At 37.7% G+C, this 21,663-nt stretch overlaps 1 protein-coding gene across 5 annotated transcripts; it reads left to right on the forward strand.

The window, feature by feature from the left end:
* Positions 1 to 285: 285 nt before the first annotated feature.
* Positions 286 to 21,449, forward strand: LOC134541531 (steroid receptor RNA activator 1-like). 5 transcript variants are annotated; one of them, XM_063385043.1, is made up of 5 exons: positions 1,334 to 1,456; positions 6,785 to 6,942; positions 10,149 to 10,456; positions 11,147 to 11,252; positions 20,983 to 21,449. In XM_063385043.1, the coding sequence occupies exons 3-5, from the start codon at positions 10,151 to 10,153 to the stop codon at positions 21,123 to 21,125; spliced, it is 555 nt and encodes a 184-aa protein (XP_063241113.1). In that variant the 5' UTR covers positions 1,334 to 1,456; positions 6,785 to 6,942; positions 10,149 to 10,150; the 3' UTR covers positions 21,126 to 21,449. The 5 variants fall into 5 exon arrangements, with proteins under 5 accessions (XP_063241115.1, XP_063241116.1, XP_063241113.1 ...); XM_063385044.1 differs by lacking the exon at positions 1,334 to 1,456 and adding an exon at positions 1,671 to 1,698; XM_063385045.1 differs by lacking the exons at positions 1,334 to 1,456; positions 6,785 to 6,942 and adding an exon at positions 286 to 363.
* Positions 21,450 to 21,663: the final 214 nt, after the last annotated feature.

Raw genomic sequence — 21,663 nt, forward strand, 5'->3', positions numbered from 1 at the left:
ACAAAGTGTAAGAAAGTGCACCGCAACGAACACCTAAGCGACGTCAGCGCCCGGCCGGGTGTGGCAATGCGCCTAACTAATTATATATAATTATTTGTCAAGTTTAGAACAACCAAATTAATAACAATTTAAAAGAAGGGTTCATGTAAGGGTAATTATGTCTAATTGTTTTATAAGCATATATTTTGTAACTTGTCTTTAAGTCCAAAACTGGCCGGGTCGGTTTTCCCGCGTTTCACGTGGTTAGGCGCGAGGCCGCAGGGCGGTCTCGCGCTCAGTTACCGTCTGGGACTCGAAGGGGTCGGACGCTCCGCGATCGTCGGGTCTTCAACTTTAGCATCTCTTCAACATTTCAGCAATAGTGTAAGTTTTCGGAAACCTTTTGATTAACTCGGCGCCGACCCCAACCCAGTCGCACGATATTTCGTGCGGCTCTTAATTAATTTAAATTCTTCCCACCAGGGAGCTTTACTTTTCATACGTAAATCCATTTCCAGTTTAAGGACCGCGTAGTAGTGGTACGCAGTTTCCGGCTAATGAGCCAATTAATCGTTATCGTCGTAGATCCTCAGTAATAAGTGTTGAGAATAACACTGACTAACTTTCGTCTTGTAACTTTCTCCGTTTTATTGTGCAAAGTGTAACGTGTAATTAAGTGACTAACTTTTATGTGTAAGAAACTTTTACGTGCACGTCTTCAGTCGGCGTGCCCACGTAATTTCAGAGACGTTAATCTCGTAGCAGGCTAGACTGCAAACTATCCTGAGCATAGGATCTTTTCTAAGTATTTACGTGCCAGCCTAAATTGTGGCAATAACCATTCATTTACATGCTAAACCTTCCATAGGGACGTGAAGCCACGGTTTCAGTGTGTCAATATAACTTTGCAATCTATCTTGGTCGCGCGAACCGTCACGTTTAGAGATACGCGTGTCATAGCGGTCCGACAACGGACGCGGCCAGTCTCGGGGCGTATGAGTGTATTGATACTGAATAAAGTGCAGTGTCCTATAAATCGTTTTACCATTTATTTACAAGGCGTCCTGGGTGGCCTGAACAGCCCAGGTAATTTTTGAACGTAATTTTCAAACTCCGAGACGCGCTCCTGCCTGCAGCCACGAGGCCGAACCCCCGTAAAACCCCTGAGATATTTCACATTATTAATAATTAAATAAAAGCTAAAAACAGGCAGCGGGAGTAGCGTCAAATTGTTTTATTACTTTTAATAAATTCACATGTTTTATATGCTTTTAAAAATAGTTGGTTTTATTTTACATTTGTAACCTTTTATTTATTTTTATACGGTTGGTTATAAGTTTTTGAAACCGCTAAGCATCATGGCCGCTATGCATGAGTGTAGCTGTTGCTGTTTCATTCTATATACAAACTTTCTACTTCGGTCTACCGTTTATATTTCTTTTAAGGTTTCACACCAATAATTTTAATACATTGAGTGGTATGTTAGTAATTATCGCATTATTCATTCATTTTAATTAACATTGAATTGGATTTTATGTTAAAATAATTATTACTTATTTAAAACCTTTTCAGACCCACTGTATATTTGTACACATTAAACTTATACACTGACTATGGAAGGAAAAAATAATTTACAACAATCACCACCACTGGTGTACTATTGTGCACGTTGTCTAGTTTCATTCCACATCATGTATAACTATCGGCGAGTGTAGCAGAGTGAGTTGTTAAGAGTTGGTTGTTTTGACATCTGAATTTAGTAATTTTTGTTCGTTTTTATCTTCAAAAAAATATTTTTTTAGTAACTTTGGAATATTATCTTCGTTATGGAATGAGTTTTTTGACATTCTAGATAAATTTGAATTGGTTTTATTGAAAAACATTATTGTGTACAATTGTAGCCAAACAGACTGGAGTGATGTAGCCCAAGGCTTGAACATAACCTGTAAATTGTTGTAAGCAAATTAATTTTAGTACCATATTTTTATATTATTTAGGTTTTTTTTTTAAATTTAAAGTTATGAAGTCAGTTGAAGGGATGATAAATGCAACCACCATTCTGGATATGTTGGAGAGAGGGGAAATTTCAGATTATTGGGTATCTGATGATGAACTTGACGATCAGCTTGTAAGTGAAACTATCAGGAAACCAATTTGTGTTGGTGCTGCTAAGATAAGAACAAATGATCCAGTGATTAATTCTGGTAGTGATAGTGACAAAGATGTTGAAGATGAAAGCATACCATTGACGAGTACGAGTTCTGCAAATGTGAAAAAAAGAGACTTTGTCTGTCCGTTTTGGTAGAGCCTTACAATAATCAAAGGTTGGACCACAAACTGCTTACACCAATAACCTATTTTGAAAGGTATGTTCCATCGAAATTCTTTGATGAAATGTCAGAAATGACAAACTTGTATGCGGTGCAAAACAACAGGCCCTGTTTCAAACACACGTGCTCGTCAGAGTTGCAAATGTTATTTGGCTTGTATGTTGCTGCAGGAACATTGAAATTTCCTCATATTTCATTGTTTTGGGATAAGACATTGGGAATAAATATGTTTCAAGATGCAATGACAAGGGACAGGTTTTGTGAATAGAGATCGAACTTGCATCTTGTGAACGTGTTGGAAATTCCAGACAACTGTAGAGACAAGCTTCACAAAGTACGTCCATTGTATGATGCTGTTTGTGCAAGATGCATGGCCCTTGAACTTGAAGAAAATCTGTGTATCGATGAACAGATTGTGCCATTCACAGGACGTCTTTGTGTAAAACAGTACGTTAGGGGCAAGCCTTGCCCATGGGGTGTGAAGATTTTTTTCTTGTGCGGGAAATCTGGGTTGGCCTATGATTTTATTATTTATCAGTCAAACATGAGTGAAGTGTCTCCAGATGATCAGAAGTTGTATGGTCTTGCACCTGCAGTGGTGCTTGCACTTGCCAGAAGAATTGGTGACGGAAAACGCCACAAGCTTATTTTTGATAGTTATTTTTCTTCGTACACGCTGTTTCAAGTACTCTTGGAACGCAGTATTTATGTTGCTGGGACAGTAAGAATAAACCGGTTTGGCAACACTACCCTGATTTCTGACAAAGAAGGAATGAAAAAAGAGAGAGGCTTTTCTCAAGAAGTTACTAATCGTGAGGAAAATGTGACGGTGAAGTGGGTGGACAAAAAAACAGTTGTGCTCGCTTCTAACTTTGTGGGTAAGGGTACAACAGACACAGTGGAACGTTGATCCAAAAAACAGAAACGATATTTACAAGTGGAGCGACCGGAAATTGTGAGGTTGTACAACCAAAGTATGAGTGGAGTTGATTTATGTGATCAACTAATAAGTTATTATCGTACTTTCATAAAATCTAAGAAGTGGACATTGAGGATGATATTCCACGCTGTCAATATGGCTGTTGCGCTTTCATGGCTGGAATATCGAAAGGATGCGGAAGCCCTTGACATTTCACAAAATAAACAGCTAGATCTGATGCATTTAAGAATGAAGGTGTCGGAGAGCCTGGTGTTTGCAGGAAAACCAGTTTTGACGAAAACACATGGACGTCCTTCTTTGGAGGAAAATTGCTCTGCACAGCCTGTCGTTCAGAGAAGGAAGGAGAGGTAAGGCCAAGTGTGGAGTCGACAACCTGCCCATCCACGACGGAGACAAGTTGGGAACTCGGTGCAAAATGCCAAATTGCTCTGGTCGCTCCAGTATTTCGTGCCAAAAGTGCAAGGGCCATTTATGCCTAACAAAAGAAAACTGTTTTTTGCTGTATCATAAAAAGTAGGTACACCTAACAATCACCTGTGTTTTTTTGAATGATAGGAAATTATTTACTGCAAGTTGTGTACATGCGTATATATCATATATGCTTTGATATAGTTTTGGTACAGTATTGTTTCTGTAATTGTACTTCATGTTGATGCCTAACTTTTGCTATTGTGTGTGCCTGTGATTTTATAAAAGTGTTTGGTATATTGCAAAGTTTCAGAAATTTGGTGAGCTAGAGATTTTTTGTGAATTGGAGATTTTTGTGTTTGTAAATATGTTTTGTGATTGCTATTTTATGTTTTTTAAATGTTTATTTGTTACTGTTTATCTGCATATCAAAATAATGTAGGCCTATGTAAATATTTCTCATTCTGATATTACATTACTGCATCAATACAACAGGTTTGTGCACAATTGTACACATTAATTTTTTATATAAAAATTATAAAAAATAAAAATTAAAAAATTGGACAAGCATTAGAAAAATATAACTATTAACAAAAGTAAAACAAAACTATAACAAAAGTAAAGAATATTAAAGCAATGAAACAGCGGGCAGCGTGAAACAACCACCCTTCCCTCTTTTTTCTTTCCATGAAACAATATTATGTGTACGCTCTGGCTCTCCGTGATAATAACAATTTATTGGAGCTTAAATTTTAATGGGTGTTCTGAAATAAACATGAAACAACAGACATCCATACAGTAATAAAAACATAGACTATAATGAAACAAAAAAATAAAAAACAAACTAATTAGCATGTCTTAAAACATAAATTTAAAAAAATACAGTTGAAAGCACTAGATAACAACAGATCTCAAAAAGAGTCTTGCATTAGAAAACTACAAAAAACAATACAATACAATAAAAAACATTGAAATACAACATAAACCACCAAAAACGAACACAAAACACTAGAAAACAGCTGTTACCAACATACTTCTTTTACAACAGCAGATATCAACAATATCAAATCAGATGCAATGGAAAACACTAAAATGCAATAGAAACTAGCATACTGTTTCACAACAATAAACAAAGGAACTCAACAGATTCTGTTAAGAATAAATTGATATATTTTTGTTTGTGGGCCAATTTCTCCCATCAGAAACCACTGAAACCCAATAAAAACATTTTTTTTAATAACAGAAACCAACATGATACTAAAAAATACACTGCTGTCACACAGCAGGAAACACTGAGATTCCTGTTGGGTTTTTTTGGTTTCTATTGTAAATTTTTGGCAGGGTGCACGTGTTACTGTTGCACGAACAGGCGCGAACCTCAGGGAGCTTCGGCTACGTCAGGGAGGCACTCGTCCCAGGAAGTGAAGGCTTCCCATCTGTGTGTTAGTACGAAGTTGTGTCCGGGCCTTTACGTTAGGCGAAGACGGAATCACAGTAGCCCGTTGTCTCTGTCCCTCTGTCATCCATTCGTCTGTCACGTGACCTGCAGCCAATAAGACGCCAAAACAATTTTGCCCGTCTGTCAAAAGTTTGGTAACTTCATACTTTTGACGGACGGACGGGTGAAATTATGATATCCAAAAGTCAGCTAGGTTTTGTGTCAAATATTATTATATTAGAAGGTATTAAGGTTAATTTTTTCTAGAATTTAAGTTTTCTCAACAGTTGTCAGCATTGAAATGGAAAAATATTATGATCAGCAGCTGACGGACGAACATATGACAGACGTACACGATGGGCTATAGTTGAAGTCAAGTAATACATCGCTTGGCTTGATGCGTGGCGGAGACGGACGTAATAGTGATGGATGGACGGATGCGACGGGCTATTGTAATTCCGCCTTAACATTAAAATTTTTAACTGTGTCTTTTGGGATGAGTAGTACTCAAAAAGATAACCCTGAAGGAAAGCCTCTTAAAAAAAAAACTTAAAAAATTACGAAAGTTTTTTTTTTTTTCGTAATTAGTTTGGAATCATCTCTTAGAGGGCATTTTAATATGTAATAGTTTACGAGTAGTTTGCTTTTTTAATGAATGATTGGAGTACCTATATTGTTACGAACGTGGGAGGTCAGGGGGCGACATGCCTGGCCCCACACTGCCACCTTCAGGGATTGTAGCGGCCTGACCTGACCACTCCCCTGCCCCCGCGCTGTTGTCCGTCCCGTAGCGGTGTGGGAGTTCCGCACGGAGGGGCATGAATAAGCGTCATTATTCTGGATGCTTCGAGGTCGGGTCGACTCGGGATGAACGGGACACGTCTCAACCACTCCAGTCGGTTCCAGAAAGACTGCCAAGGGTATAAAACCGGCGACGCCGGCCTCCGCGGGAGTTCCGAGAGTTCCAACAGGCGAGTGAGTGAAGTGCGAGTTAGGCGAAGAGGGCAGAGACTCCCCTTTGTGAGCGGCGCGACGCGGAGCGGTGGGACCGTGCGAGTGTGACCGAGTGGCACGGGACTGTGTGTGTGTGGTCAGGCGCAAGGCGAGGGGCGAACCACTGTTGAGCCTGGCTCCAGTGAGGAGTGCGAACTGTGGACTGGACAGATACTTGGCGATTTGCGAACAAACATTAAGTGTGGTGATTTAATTAGTGATGTAAATATTGGTAGTAAAGAAATATTTATTAGAATTAATTGGGCTATCCTTACGAACCCATTTTCCTAACTCGTAACAATATACTTAAAAAATAATACCATTCGTCGTTAGACTGACAAAGTGGCGTAAGTGCCAAATGTGCAAAAATTGAGATATTAAGCCTGGGTGTCTGCTATGTGTTGATCTATGACCTGACGAAGTGGCGTATCTCCATCTCCTTTCTATTACTGTGGGGGGCATTATGGTTTTTAGTGTAAGCGCCATATTTCCACGATTCTTGGACACACCAAGTGGCGTAAGTGCCAGGAATTGTATTTACACCACTTTGTCAGTCCAAATTTGTCTTATATTGGTGAATACATCACTATGCTAAATTATTTTTATAATATTATTATTTATAATAGTTTTTGCATCTATGAATTTGTCATTCCATCACCCTAAAAAAGACCAATGTATTCTGTGTTCTTCATACAGACAAACAGATGAAGAAAGAAAGAGAGAGAGCACTGAAAGAAACATTCGATAAACACATTGTACAAAAAGAAGCGGTCCATCAGAAGAAAACCGCAGCCAAGGAACTAGCGAAACAACATCCAAATAAAGTAGCTGCAGCAGTCTTTGATCTGCAACAGGTAATCTATTTACCTATTTCCAAGGAGAGTGCCATTTTTTACAAGTGTCTTTTAAACTACAACTTTACCATTTATAACATTGGAATTAAGCACTGCCTCTGCTTCCTGTGGCACGAGGCGATCAGCAGAAGGGGATCCTGCGAAAAAGCTACATGTCTTGCTAAATTCCTTCAAATTCTTGATAGAGAAGGAAAAGAGGAAGTTCATCTCTTCTCCGACGGAGCTGCTGGGCAGAACAAAAACAATATAGTGATTACAATGCTCCTGTATGTCTTAAGGCACTCCACTAGCTTGCATTCGATCACCCTCAACTTCTTCGAGTTAAACCATGGACAGAGCGAAGGAGATTCTGCGAACAGTGCTATTTCAACTGCTCTGTCTCACTCCGGTGATGTTTTCATGCCTTGCCAGCTACCACCAATAATAACTCTTGCACGCCGAGCTTCTCCATATGAAGTTCGAGAAATGCAATCTAACGAGTTCTTAGATTATAAAAAATTCTCTGAAGTCATTAGAATCAAGACTATAAAATTCTTTGACTCTGGACAACCAGTCAATTGGAAAGAAATCCGTGAAGTATTTGTGACAAAAGAGGATGTGAACTGCATATACATCAAAAATAGTCACACTGATGCTACCTACGGGAGGCTGTCTCTCAAACGTCAAGCTTTGGACTGCATGAAACATGGTGTTTCCAAACTCAATTCTAGTCCTCCACCTTTGGCCTACGAAAAATACTAGGACTTTGTCACACTTTGTGTTGGTCCCAACCCAGTGATTCGTAATCCTGTTTGTCACAGCACTTCTACAAAGGATTATCACACCTTGGACAGCACCCAAATATTTTAATATTACATTTCACATATAGTGTACACATTGCTAAACTATGTTGATTTGTATTCTTCTGCATAAAAATCGTTAATTCAAAGAAAATACATATTGATGTAACTGCCAAAATGGATACAATACCTTAACCTTCAGGACTGTCGAACTGGCGTATCTCCATTTAGGCCAATTTTTAAAAAAAAAATGGCGGCAGCTATAAAACTTTTCATCATATTTTCGGAAGGAGCACCAAATATACTATTTTAATGAGTCATTACTTTGCGAACAGCTCTATAAAATACAGTATTTACTCGCATAATGTCCGCAGTAATTTGGCTACATTTTTGACAAAAAAAATGGGGTGCGGACATTATGAGGTGAAGTCAGAAAAAAAAAATTTTTTCCTCAAAATTTTACGTTTTGTGTAGAGTAAAAAAAATTGTTCTCTCATAATTAGTTTACTAGCAGAGCGCTGGTGACTGGCGACCCTCCGCAGCGGACGTGAGAAATGTGACAGGTGTCGAGATAATTGGGTGCCAGCGATTAGTGGAAGACGTCACTCTTTTTTTTTTTCTCACTCGCGTGTGCGCTCTTACATTCAGAAGCCGCAGCCAACCTACACAAAATAAACGCTTTGCGTGAAAAGATATTTTTTAAATCTTTCATTGAGATGGCCACTGACGGCACGGGGCAGATGTCTAATGTCTGCATTAGCCGGCGCTGGCGAGCCTCCCTCCCTGTCCCTTGACCAATGTGTGTATAAAAAAACCGTGCGCATGTACCCCCACCACTTCTCCGTAACTCCCCTACTTTGTGACGTAGTGTGAGTTGACGTGTACTAGCTTGTGCTATATATAGCCCATCCCCTTGCAACTCGCGTGACGTCCCAGGCAGCTGCGCAGTGGAGTGCGAGTTTCTGAGTCCGGACGGTTTCACTACGCTACAAACCCTCTCAGCGACAGCTCCGGAGAAATGAACAACTCAAGGTCAAAGCATTGTTGACAGCGTCGGTAATTTTCCATCCCGTTACTGTGCCTTTCAGGGGTGGCCTAGGTTGCTTTGTCTGGCGCGGACTTTATGCGGATTTTAAAAAATTCCATTTTAGTATTTAAAAAGAAATGTGCGGACATTATGCGATTAAATACGGTATTGCTCCAGTTCAGTGAGTTTGGTGCCAATTTTCTTTAAAGTGCTCTCCTGAAAAATTGTCCTTATGGCGCTTACGACACTACGTCAGTCTAACGACGAATTTTGCGAGTGGTTGGTTAGGTCATCTTCATTAAAAATACTGTGAAAATGTTTGCATGTTTGGTTACGTTAGTTACATTTTTAATTGGTAATTCCTGATCAACCATTCAAATGATTTTAATGAATTTTAATCCAACCCAACCAACCATTCTCACATTATCACCATATTTTTAATATATAAACATTACATAACCATTTGTTAAAAGATAAATTACTTAAAGTATCACAAAACCATGATAGAGAATGATTAAAAAACATGGCAGGAAGTAAAAAAAAACATTGGATTTTTTTTTCTTTCAGAAAACTATTTTTCTTTTAGATTCACTTTTAAAAATACCATTATTAGGAAATCACCACAAATAGTTTAACAGCTAACAATAAGCAAGTAAAGATTTTCTTCTTCAGAGATGCAGTTAATGTTTACAAATTAAAAAAAAAACATTTAGGCCAAACACTAAAGAAAAATTTCCCTTAAAGCAAGCTATCAACATTTTGAAATCTGGGGAAAAAAAAAAATATTTTCAATGTTTTTTTTACATCATTTATCTTGGCTATAAACTATGCTCTTCTGTTCAAGCCATAACTTATATGTTTATTAGATGCAAAAAATAAAATCATAGGCCTGTGAGTTTTAAATTTAACAATTGTTCACTTTAAAAGTTCAAACAAATACGGAAACACTTCCTGCATATCAACATCTTGAAGTTCTAACAGAACACACTTCCACAACACTGAACAGCCACCTCACCTCTTTGGAGAACAACCACCCATCTCACGTATTTTATTCCAAAAACTTTTGGTGTGGTTTTTTTGTTTACTTGTATTTGTCCATTTGACCATATAATTGTTTTTTACATAATTATATAGTTACAGGTTAGGAAATATCAATTAAATGTCAAATAAACATGTACAGTAAGTAAGTATAGACATGAATTAATAATAATAGTATTAATAATATTAATTCTTTGTTGTCAGGTAATAAATTTCTTGCAATATCACAATGCCGGTTTAAAAAAAACCTTTTTACAGTAACTCACAAGTAACCTTTTCAGATTTAATTTAATTAGTTAGTTAATATAGTGTGTGTTGGGGAAAGTGGCTGCTGGGCTGGACGAGTTGTGCGACGTGCGCAGGGATGCCGGACCCTGATCCCGGCTGGAACGACCCCCCCACGCTGTCGTTCGGGGCGGCCCCGGCGAAGCGCGGGAGCGTGCTGAACAAGCGCGTGGCGTTCCCGCTCGGCCCGGGCTCGGCACGGCCGGCCTCTGGTCCCGTGCCCTCCGTGCCGGGCGCTCCTCCGCCGTGCAGCGTGCACCGTGCTGGCGTCGGCGACGAGGCCTCCCGCGCCGAGCGCTCGCACCACCGCTGCGACCAGGACACCGTCCACTCGGCGATGGCCAGCTTCCGAGAGGCCGTGGACAATCTGCCGGAGCACATGCAGGTCAGTCCACACACGCTTCCCTTGAAGCTGTGTGCCTTAGTGTGCTCATTATACTTCTTTGTGTTGCTTACATTTCTCAAAACCTTAAAAAGCTGAAATATCTTTACCTGACACAAGAGTTATTATCCAGTTGCGTGTTCATTTAAGGATATAATTTCCACCATGTCAAATACTTGAATCGAGATTTTGGTCTTTTTTTTTTTAGTGTTCGTAAGTCGTTGTGAATGTGAGTTGTTTAATGTTTCTTTGCATTTCATTTCATTAATTTATGTTTATAAGTTTATGTTTAAACATGTGTTTTTGATACTTGCAAGCATGGAAGGGTTTTTTAGGTCAGTCAGCTACGTTAATAAAATGTATTTAATAAGTAATGAATATGCAATATGTTTTGATGTAGTTGACCTGACCTAACCAACCGTTCATATGTTTTGACGGAATTTTAAATGTAGTAAACTTAACCTGATTAACAATTAAAAAAATAAACTACTTGAAAATATTGCAATGCTCTTTCACACAATCGTGAAGGATGATTATAGAATGTAATACCAATTTCAAATTTTAATTAATTTTTTTTTTTTTGCAAAATGTTGCACTTGTGTAGTATTACTAAAAAAAAGTCCAGAAGTAAAAACAATGCATTTACAGAATGTGTGTAGAGGAGTATAAAATTCATTAAATATTTGTTTTCAGAAAAATAAAGAAGATATTTGGAGGAGACTTGACATAATGAAGAAGATGTGGGAAGATGATCAGTTAGGACCACAAGTCTGTGAGAAGATACTGCATCTTTCTAATGGTACTTGAGTAATATTTGAATTAAGATTGCTGGCGGCGAGGATATGACACTGGTGGACACCGGTAAAAACAAAACACAATGGTAACTGATACACTACATAAAACCAAATTATAGATATAATCCAAAAAAAAAATTTTAAAAAAATTTAGATTTCAAAATATTTTTCAATAATTTTTTTTATGAAAAAAAAATTAATATTTTTTTGTGCCAATGTAAATATGAAAGGAAATATTTTAAAGTAAGGGAGTAATGAACACACACACACAAACACACACACACAATGTAAATAAAAAATAAAATGCAATGAGGTTATAACTCGTACAGTAATGCTTTCTGGAAATAAATATTTGGTTTATAATTATCATAATGTTTTGATAATTTTTGAGATATCACATTACAATAAAGACTTATTCATCCCGAGGTAACTATCTAAATTTGTATGAATTTTAGGACAATAAGATGAGGAGTACTATTAAGTTAAACAATTTTGTACAAACATACAGACAAAAATCTTTTTAACATCACATTTAGTTTGTGTAACTAATTTGCTGACAATAAAATACATTACTATATATTTATTAAAAAGTCAGAGACAATTGGATTTTATGTATTTTGTGTTTATTTAATAAATTATGGTATGGTGATTTAATTTAGATTTTGGTTTAGTTTAATGTTTTTTTGGAGTGAAACTTCTTTGCTGAGGGGATACAATCCTCAAGCGTAATGAAAATTCTGAATGCAGGAGGATAATTGTTAGATACGTGGTGGCGGAACTGTTAGAGGAGTAGAGTGTGTTAATGGCGACGCCCATTCGAACATATGCACTAGCTGTCGATGTGATGACAGCAAGGGGTTTATAGGTATGTAGCGTAGCATGCTATATTCTAGTTGTAACATAAAGGCCGGAAGGGGAGATGTCAAGGGAGAAATACATAGAAAGGACACAGTATTGAAGCTACAGAAATCTCGTATTGCTGCTTGTTTGCTCCTCTTTATTTTTCTTTTGATATCTTACTCACATCCTTACTATTTTCAATTATTATCTCTTGTACAATAAAAAAATACAAATAATTAATCTCTATCTATACCTAATAAGCAAGAGGTTATGTGGAAACATCTGGCAACAGTGATACGTGGGAACATGTGGCAGCTTCTGGCAATAGTGGAATATGAAAACATGTGTGCAACTTCTGGCAAAGGTTGTATGTGAGAACGGGTGGCAACATATGGAAACAGTGATATGCAGGAATGTGTGGCAATATTTTATAACATTGTTACACAGGAATGTGTAGCAACATCTGGCAACAGTGGTACACTCGAACGTGTGGCAACTTCTGGCAACAGTGGTATGTGGAAATGTGTGGCAATATCTGGAAAAAGTTGTGCGCATGAACGTGTGGCAACTTTTAGCAACAGTGGTACATGTAAACATGTGGCAACATATAACATAAGTGTAATATGTAAACATGTGTCTACTACTGGCAACAGTGGCACATAGGAACGTGTGAAAACTACAGGCAACAGGGGTATGCATGAACATGTGGCACTTTCTGGCAACAGTGGTACACAAGAAATGTGTGGTAACATCTAGCAACAATAGTACACGGGAACATATGGTAACATCTGGCAACAGTGTAACATGAAAATTTGTGGAAACTTTTGGCAACAGTGGTACACGAAAACTTGTGGCAACATCTGGAAACAGTGGTAAAAGGGAACAAGTGGAAATTTCTTGCAACAGTAGTACGTGGAAACATGTGACAGCCTCTGCCAACATTGGTACGTGGGAAAATGTGGCAACTTCTGGCAACAGTCATACATATGAAAATGTAGCAACTTCTGACAAAGGTGCATAGGAACATGTGGAACATCTCGCAACAGTGGAACTTGGGTACATGTGACAACAGTGATACACATGAACATGCGACAACTTCTAAGGTGGTAACCAGGGCCGCAACTAGGGGGGAGCAAGCGGGGCATACGCCCCGGGCGCAAAGCTGTGGGGGCGCCGAAATCGCTTGCATTGTAATTCCTTCCTACTACAACTGGTAACTGGTAAAAAGTTTTTTAACTTGCATGCCAGGAATGTCTAATCTGATTTACAATATAACGTCTCAACATATTTTATGAACAAGTCTAGTGATTATACGGACTACTTTATGGACATAATGGGTTCATGCATGGAAAGTACAGTAGCACAGAAACTGTTACATGTAGGTATGGAAAATGCTTAAATAGCACCATTTTTCCGTGGGAGGGCCCCCGGACTCCCCACTTCATTGGTGTGGTATGGGCAAAAAAAGAGCCGGGGAAGGAGGGGGGGGGGGGGCACATGAATCCATTCATGCCCCGGGTGCCAGAGACTCTAGTTGCGGCACTGGTGGTAACACATGGCAACAGGGGTACATAGGAATGTATGGCAGAATCTGGCAACAATTGTACATGGGAACTATTGGCAAATTCTACCTACAGTGCTGATGAGAACAAGTGGCAACTTCTGGAACAGTGGTAAAAGGGAAACGTGTAGCAAATTCTGTCTAATGTGGTATAGTGGAACATGTAATAAATTACTGGCAACAGTGGTACTTGGAAACAAGTGAAATTTTCTGGCTACAGTGGTTATTATTTACATGTGGCAACTTCTGGCAAAGTTTGAATGTGAGAACTAGTGGAACATCTGGCTACATTGGTCCATGGGACTCTGTGACAACTACTAGCAACAGTTTTATGTAGCAACTTTTAGCTACAGTGAAAAAGGAAAATTGTGACAATATCTGGCAACAAAAGGAGGTACGTGGGAACATGAGACTACTTCTGGCAACATTGGTATTGGGAACATGTGGCAACTTAAGGCAACAGTGGTACACGGAATTGAAATTTCTGGAAACAGTTGGCCTTGGGAACGTGTGTCATCTATTGGCAACAGTGGGAATTTGTGGCACTTGTGATAGGGACAGTTTTTATGTGTAACTTTTAAATGTAATTTTTCGTTAATATGCAATATTTTTTCCTTGTGTCACTACCCTTAAGCTATACATAGCTTGTTATAAATTTTTGCTACCTACAGTCTTTTACCATTTTTTTTTGTTGGTGTCCCTATTTTCCCCAATTCAGGGTGAATAGAGACATTAGTTTATCATTAATGGTAGTCTCTGTTTTTAAATCACTGGGGGTGTAAAGGGACATTATTTACATAACATTATATTTCATTTATTTTATTTACAAAACATTTAGCAAAAAGCTACATTTGGACCAAATAATGATAGAAATTAATTAATTTCAAATAATATTTTCATTTTTATTTAATGAAAGAAGGCTGTTAATGAAATATTGACAGTATTGTGCTGTTTACAAAAAAAGCTTTTTACCATAGGTCAGTGCACATAAATAATGTTTGTAACAGTTGTTTATAATAATAAGAATCCTGAAACTGGTCTCGATAGTATCCTGGGTTTAAAGTTAAGAGTGGATTTGGTGTGAATGAATAATGCACTGTGGGTTCATTCAAAAAAGGTAAAATTTCATTCTTTGAGAAGTCATACCTATTAATGTGACACATTGGGAGAAACAAAAATGTTTGAGCACTTTGATGATTGTCACAGAAACGTTCCATTGTACCAGTCCTTATCCATCTCAACTTTCTGTACTATCCTTCTTATGAAAATCTTAATGCCCCTATTGTATGCAAATCTGACTTTTATGCTATCACCTTCTGCTGGATCTTTTTCTCCTTCCTTGCTATTAGTTACCTCATGTGCACTGGAGGCAGGCCTTCATGTTCTGATTCAGAATCACTTGTATCAGATCCCTCTAAATCTGCAACCGTCACACTACGCCTTGCGGGGACATTTAGTCGTCTTTTTCTGCCCCTTGTCATTTCCTCATCAGAAGTCCCTTACCTCAGAGTTTTTAGGGATTCTGTTAGGCTTTTATCTACAATCTGTTCTTTTTGATCTTCATCAGGATGTTCAGAAGGTAGCTTGTCGAGCAGTCTGTTCCGATTGAAAAGAAAAATGCCTGCTTAGCAAATCCAGCCTGGACGTTATGTTCAAGTTCCCTCACCATCAAATTCATTGTCTTTTTCAGGAGAAACGGAAAATATTTCTCATGAAAGGGTTGGTTTTTTTCTTGAGCTTTGGCCTTTGTTTCTTCTGTAACTTTTCTCCAGCTCATCTTGAGAGGCCTCAACAGACTGTCAACTGTAGGAGATAAGTGTGAGCTTAAGTTGTCACCTATGAGAAGTTTCTTTCCTTCGAATCGACGACAGTATTGGCACGATAATTTGTTTGAACCGTCCAGAAAGCAGTTGCCATTCGTCCAACCGGACTTACTACGATTGTAGAAAGTTTCAGGAGGTCCATCCTCTACTCCATTAGACTGGACTGGACTGGACTGGACTGGACTGGTAAATCATTCATGGAGACATATTCCCAGCAGCAGTTGCAGTAAACATGACCAGAGGCGCACCCAGGAATTTTTTTCGGGGGGGTTTTTAAGTTTGTTTTTTTATGAAGGAACACCGGTTTCAAAAATAAAGAGGGGGTTCCGGGGGTCCTCTCCCGGGAAAATTTGGATTTCTTGGTGAAAATTGGTGCTATTTAAGAAGTTTTTGTATCTAATTATTGAATATACTGCTGGTAGAAAAAAGAATAATTTTTTAGTTCGGTACTAAATTTTGTTTTAGACAAGAATCAAACAAAGATACCTTTATCAAACTTAGGGTCTCGTCCACTCAAAATCAGTATTATTTTAATACCTTGAGAATCATAGCATGCATTAAAGTCCACATTCTGTGCAACTTAAATCACTGACAAGGAAGGGTTTGCTTTTTACTGCATTCACACACACAAATTAAGTTCACTCTACGAGTAAAAACAAAGGGTTTAAAATTCACACATATAATGTCTAGTTAAAACTGCAGAAATACAGTCCAAAATTATGCAAAAATTGAGATAAACATAGCGCACAAACAATTCTTAGTTTTTATATAACACAAACTAATTTGTAAAAAAATTAAAGTAATTCACGGTAGCAGACTACAAATGTAATACTACAATAACACTGATCAGCGATCACCAATCTTAACTACTGAAGGCCCGAAGCCAAAGGAAAGGAAAAATATATATTGAAATGAAATAACTACAATTTTTTACACTATGTGTTAAAGTTCGCACATTACACACTTTAAAGGTAATATATTATAAATATTTTACTGGTTATAGTAATTTTGGAAGTCTCTAATTTTCAGGAATACTTTTTTTGTCTAAATCTAATCTAGTATAAAGTATAATACATAGCAAAGTAAATAATTAATACACAGCATTAGTAAAAGAATTGTGTCACTGCATTTGAAGGAATTATGAAAATCAACTTGTTCTAATGTTCCGTCTGCACTTCCATGAAACGAAAGCCTCATATTTAACAATGCTGCATCAGTTCTGTCAAATACAGTTGATGATACATATTTTAGACATGCTAAAAAATGTTCGTGGTACACTATTAAAAAGCACTACTAAAAAACAATTATTCACGACAAGGCAATATGATTGGTTGGAACGATCAAGCAAGTCTCGTACGTCGAAACTCGAATGATTTCACTTATTCCATTCCAAGTATTCCATCTGCGCTGCTATAATCTACTGTTGAAGCATGGCTCCATATAGCACTTCCCCCCCCCTCCCCCCTCCCCCATGTTATCGGTTGGCGACGCTCTTGGGCACGGGTGAGTTGGGGACTGGGTTCTGTACTGACAGACCATTTCCTGGAAAATGTGCGCAGGGCAACAGTTTACTCATCGCGAGATACTTGTGAAGACATGCACGCAATCATTGGGTCGTGCCTGCACTGTGGTAGGAATTATTCGTCTAGAAATGTGAATTAATGTTTTTGTATTGCACAGTAATGTATGCTCTCTGGTGCTATAGCCACGTGATATCACAAGTGCCTCTGCCCAACCTGCATTCCTGCCACGGATCTACCCATCATCATGAAATGCAGATTTACTGTGTTTCATGTAAGTTGTCCGGGTTTTGACGATTCTCTTCAGAAAAAGACGTCTGCCCTCTCCATTGTAGTGGTAGTGGTGCTTAATCCTAATACTTCCCGGCTTCTTGAAAAAAAACAGGGTCTGTGCTCTCCTGTTTGTGTTTACAGGCACTTTTCTCGGAAGAACAACATAAAAAAATGGACAATTACTTGAAATACAGTATAGTACCTGACACACAAATGAGAAATCTATCAATTCCCTGCAAGGCGCTTACCTTCATGTTCAGCATCATAACTAGTTCCTGGCTTTGGTCGTTTAGAGAAGTAGTTCAGTAAATTAAAACCATGCTTACGTTTAGACATTCTGATACAGCACTCACTATCAACATCAGTTCTAAAACTCGCGAAGAAAAACACTGCCCAGTTCCAACAATCTTCGGTAATGTTACACGGTAGCCGAAAACAGACTGAGTAAGAGAAAATTAAAACGCATCGACTAACAGAGCGAGGGATAACGATTAGGGGAGGGGGTGCCGGGTAGAGATTGCTAGGTGCTGCAGGGGTAAGCATAGTCGTCTGGCGACACCATAATATAGGCTATACGCTGACATGAAAACATCTCACAAAGTTTGGTAGATTCAGCGCTGCCCATAGACCATCGTACCTATTTTTCTGGGACTGGGAATGTTTTTACTTTTTCCATTCTAGATTTTTTCTTAGCATTTTCGGGGGAGTTTAAACCCCCAACCCCCCCCCCCCCCCCCCTGGGTGCGCCACTGAACATGACAGATGCGCTGATGCATTACCCGTTCAGGTTCTTTTGAAAATGAGTTCACACTGGCCTGGGGTATCAGAGAGTGGTGTCTCATAATTAATTATTAAGTGTGATGCAGTTTCTTCTGGTTCATCAAAGAACCTATTGATAACAGATGGAGAGACTTATGCTCTGCTCCTTCTAAAGTTTAGGCACAGTCCTTGCGAGAGAACAGTTTTGTGCTGAGTTAATGAACTAAATGCCCACTTGTAGTCAAGCATTTATTTTTTGAATTTTGCTGTGGTCTTGCTCTCTCTGTCGAAATGGTACTTGACAAAGAATGTACAGGATAGCCCCATTCAGCACATGTTTGTGGAGGCACACAACAATATTCATCTCAAAATCTGTGAGAAGCAAAGTTTAACCAGCTTTTTTTCTTGAAATTAATATGCTTTCCTTGAGTTTCTCTCAACTGATTCAAATATCAATGCAGGGCAGACTTTGAAACTCCAAAATTTTCGTCATCCTTCTGAATAGTAATGCCATTTGCATTCCAGTCACACCTTTTGTCTGTCTATAGGATGATGCTCTTTTTAATGAGGATTCATTTTATACTTTCAAGGCTTTTTAATCACGAAAAAAGAAAGTTATGTCCTAAATTATAGTTTATAAAACAAAACAAAGGACTGAATAAGGTTAGGTTATAATAAATTTAATTTAATAATATAATAAATAACAAAAACTGTAGCAATAAAATTCTTATAAGTGATCTGAGCAAGTTGAATTTGTGTCCCAATTCACACCATTTTTATGTAGAAACTAGCTGACCCGGCGAACTTCGTACCGCCTTAGCGTAGCAATGATGCACTACTTTATTTTGTATAGCTGACCTATCTTAGGTATGAGTACCTATTCAATTTGAACTGGAATCTATAATATCCTCCATATAAAAATGAATCCATAATTCCCTGGTATCACTATAACTGAAAAGGACCTTACTAATTTAATTAAATAAAAAACAAAATATATATTGTCAAAATAGTGTTTATTCCATAGGATTCAATAATTCCACTAATGTTTTTACAAATTGCTATTGAACAACTTGGCATTTTTAAGTAAACAATGAGCTCAATACCACGCGCACTCTATAAATCAACTAATAGTCTCTGTACCCCTCACTGCTTCTCTCTACTCTAATGCTTTTTGATAAACTATATTTTTAGTTTTATGTTCTGGCGCGTAAATAAATAATGTTGATGGTTTTCCGACACGGGAACAGGCGACATATAATTGGCCATGTGAAAAACATGGATTTTCTAGGTTGATGCCACATACACTTAGCGACTGCCCTTGCGATTTATTTATTGACATTGCAAATGCAAGCCACACTGGAAACTGTAAACGCTTAAAGCTGAATGGCATGTCGTTCGGTATCATAGGGATGCGTGGGATTAAAACATCTTCGCCTTTGTACTTCCCTTTCAAAATTGTAGCTTCGATGACATTGTTCAATAGTAAAACGTTAATGTTGATAAATATTTCCTAAACGATACAGTTTCTTTACATCCTCTTTGAAGATATTTGCAGCAAACATTCTGTCAATTCTATGTCAAACGTCATAAGGTTACTTTAAAAATATTTATATTGTACAAAGTGTTGGGTTAGTTTGGAAATAATTTTATATATGGTGGTTCAGTATTCTTAAATTTTATAATTTTCCGTTAAATTTTTTCTTTCATAAGAACCTTCTCGTGACAATAACAAACACAACAAAAAAAGATTTAGTGAAATCGGTTCAGTCATTTACGCGTGATGGCGTGACCAAGGGAAATAGGAATTCATTATTCTTAAATTTTCTAATTTTCCGCACAATTTTCTTAATTTTTTCTTTCATAAGAACCTTCTCCTGACCATAGCAAACACAACAAAAAAAAATTTGTGAAATCGGTCCAGCCGTTCACGCGTGATGCCGTGACCAAGGAAAACGGGTTTCATTTTTATATATATAGATTACAGGTGTAATGAAAAATCAAATGGTTTTTTTAAATAAAAGAAATGTTAATATTTTTTGTGGAAAAACCAGACTGATATTTCCTCCAAGAAAACACAGAAGCTTCTATAAGCTTGCAGTAAACAACATTTGTGATGTCACAATATGGCTTCCCAATGCAACAGCTGTTAACTAGTGCTGCCAACACAAAATAAAAGCTACAAAATATTATTGCACTTGCTGTTTTAGATAAACAACATTTTAAACTTATTCTACTATATTCCAATTTAATGCTCACAAGTATAAAGAAAATATTTTATCAATATACCGTTTCCCAGTTTTGTCCCTATTCACCCCAGTTTACGGTACATGTAATTTTCCAGGAATGTATTAAATGTTAAGAGATATTATTCGATAGTTGGATACTCGATCTGTGTTTTTTTGACGTGATAATGTCTTATAAATCGATAAACGCAGACTGCACGCACGAAAAAGCATGACTCATTGTCACGTTCCGCCTGAGCAGAGCGTGCAAGAACCGACCAACCACCATGCGAGAAAATCTTCTATAATATCAAACAGGTTAAGGCGGGCTTTTTAACTAATTGTTTGTGGTTATATTTAAACAAATTATATAAATTAAATTTGCCAAAACAGTAAATAATATTTAAAAATTAAAAATGTGATTTTTTATCAATGTGTTCTCATGACGTTATCACGTAAAATTATCATCCGTAAACCGACTTTACAGACAACCCCCTTTTTTTATAAAGTAATTTTATAATTGAATACTTACGACAATCTGGAAAAATACCTGATTGTTGTCATGGTGAAGTATATGTGAGCAACATGTGATATATGTATATTATGTGAGGACTAGCAAGTGGTGTGAATGTACCACTGGATAGTGGCAATATCACATTGAAGTATGTGCATGTGGCAGTGAACAGAACGGGGTTGGTGTTACTGTTCCACATGCATCGTGATGGAGTGTGTTGCAGCGTTGGCGAGTGGCGACGGGACGCTGGCGGATCAGATCCACGTCGGACTGATGGTGGAGCACGTGGCGGTGTGCAGTCCGTGGATGACGGGCGTGCGTGCTCTCATCCACCAGGCCAAGGCGACACAGGCCGGGGACTCCTGACCGCACACAAGGGGGCCTGGGGACACATCTCGGCTGTTCAACTCTGAGAATATTCTTATTTATTTAATGTGGTAAAATTTGTATCTATTAAAAAATATTTAATTTTTAACTCCATTTTTGGTATGTTTTCACTTATATATTATAAAATCAGATATATGTATTATAAATAATATCACATTTATTATAGAAATTGTGTTTGTTTAAGCTATATTGCTTTGTTTGGTTGAGTTATTTTTATTTTTGGCTGACATTAGTTTTTGCTTGTAGTTTCGTCATGTGTAAATTATGTTAGCGAAATAAATTAAATGTTTTTTAATGTTGTAATGGTATTTTTTATTTTTGTGTTTTCATAATAGGTATATTGGGTAAAAACATTATGCAGAATCTACGTAGTAAATAGGATGTGAATTTATGATAGAAAGGGCTTTAAAACTTATCTGGAAAATAAATAAAAAATTACCAATTAATTTAGGACAAGACTATGTCCTCTACCTTCCTGATTTCTGACGTGAATGATCTCATCAAGACACCAGAGAAG

Source organism: Bacillus rossius, assembly GCF_032445375.1.
Source record: "Bacillus rossius redtenbacheri isolate Brsri chromosome 4 unlocalized genomic scaffold, Brsri_v3 Brsri_v3_scf4_1, whole genome shotgun sequence".
Taxonomy (NCBI): Eukaryota; Metazoa; Arthropoda; class Insecta; order Phasmatodea; family Bacillidae; genus Bacillus; species Bacillus rossius.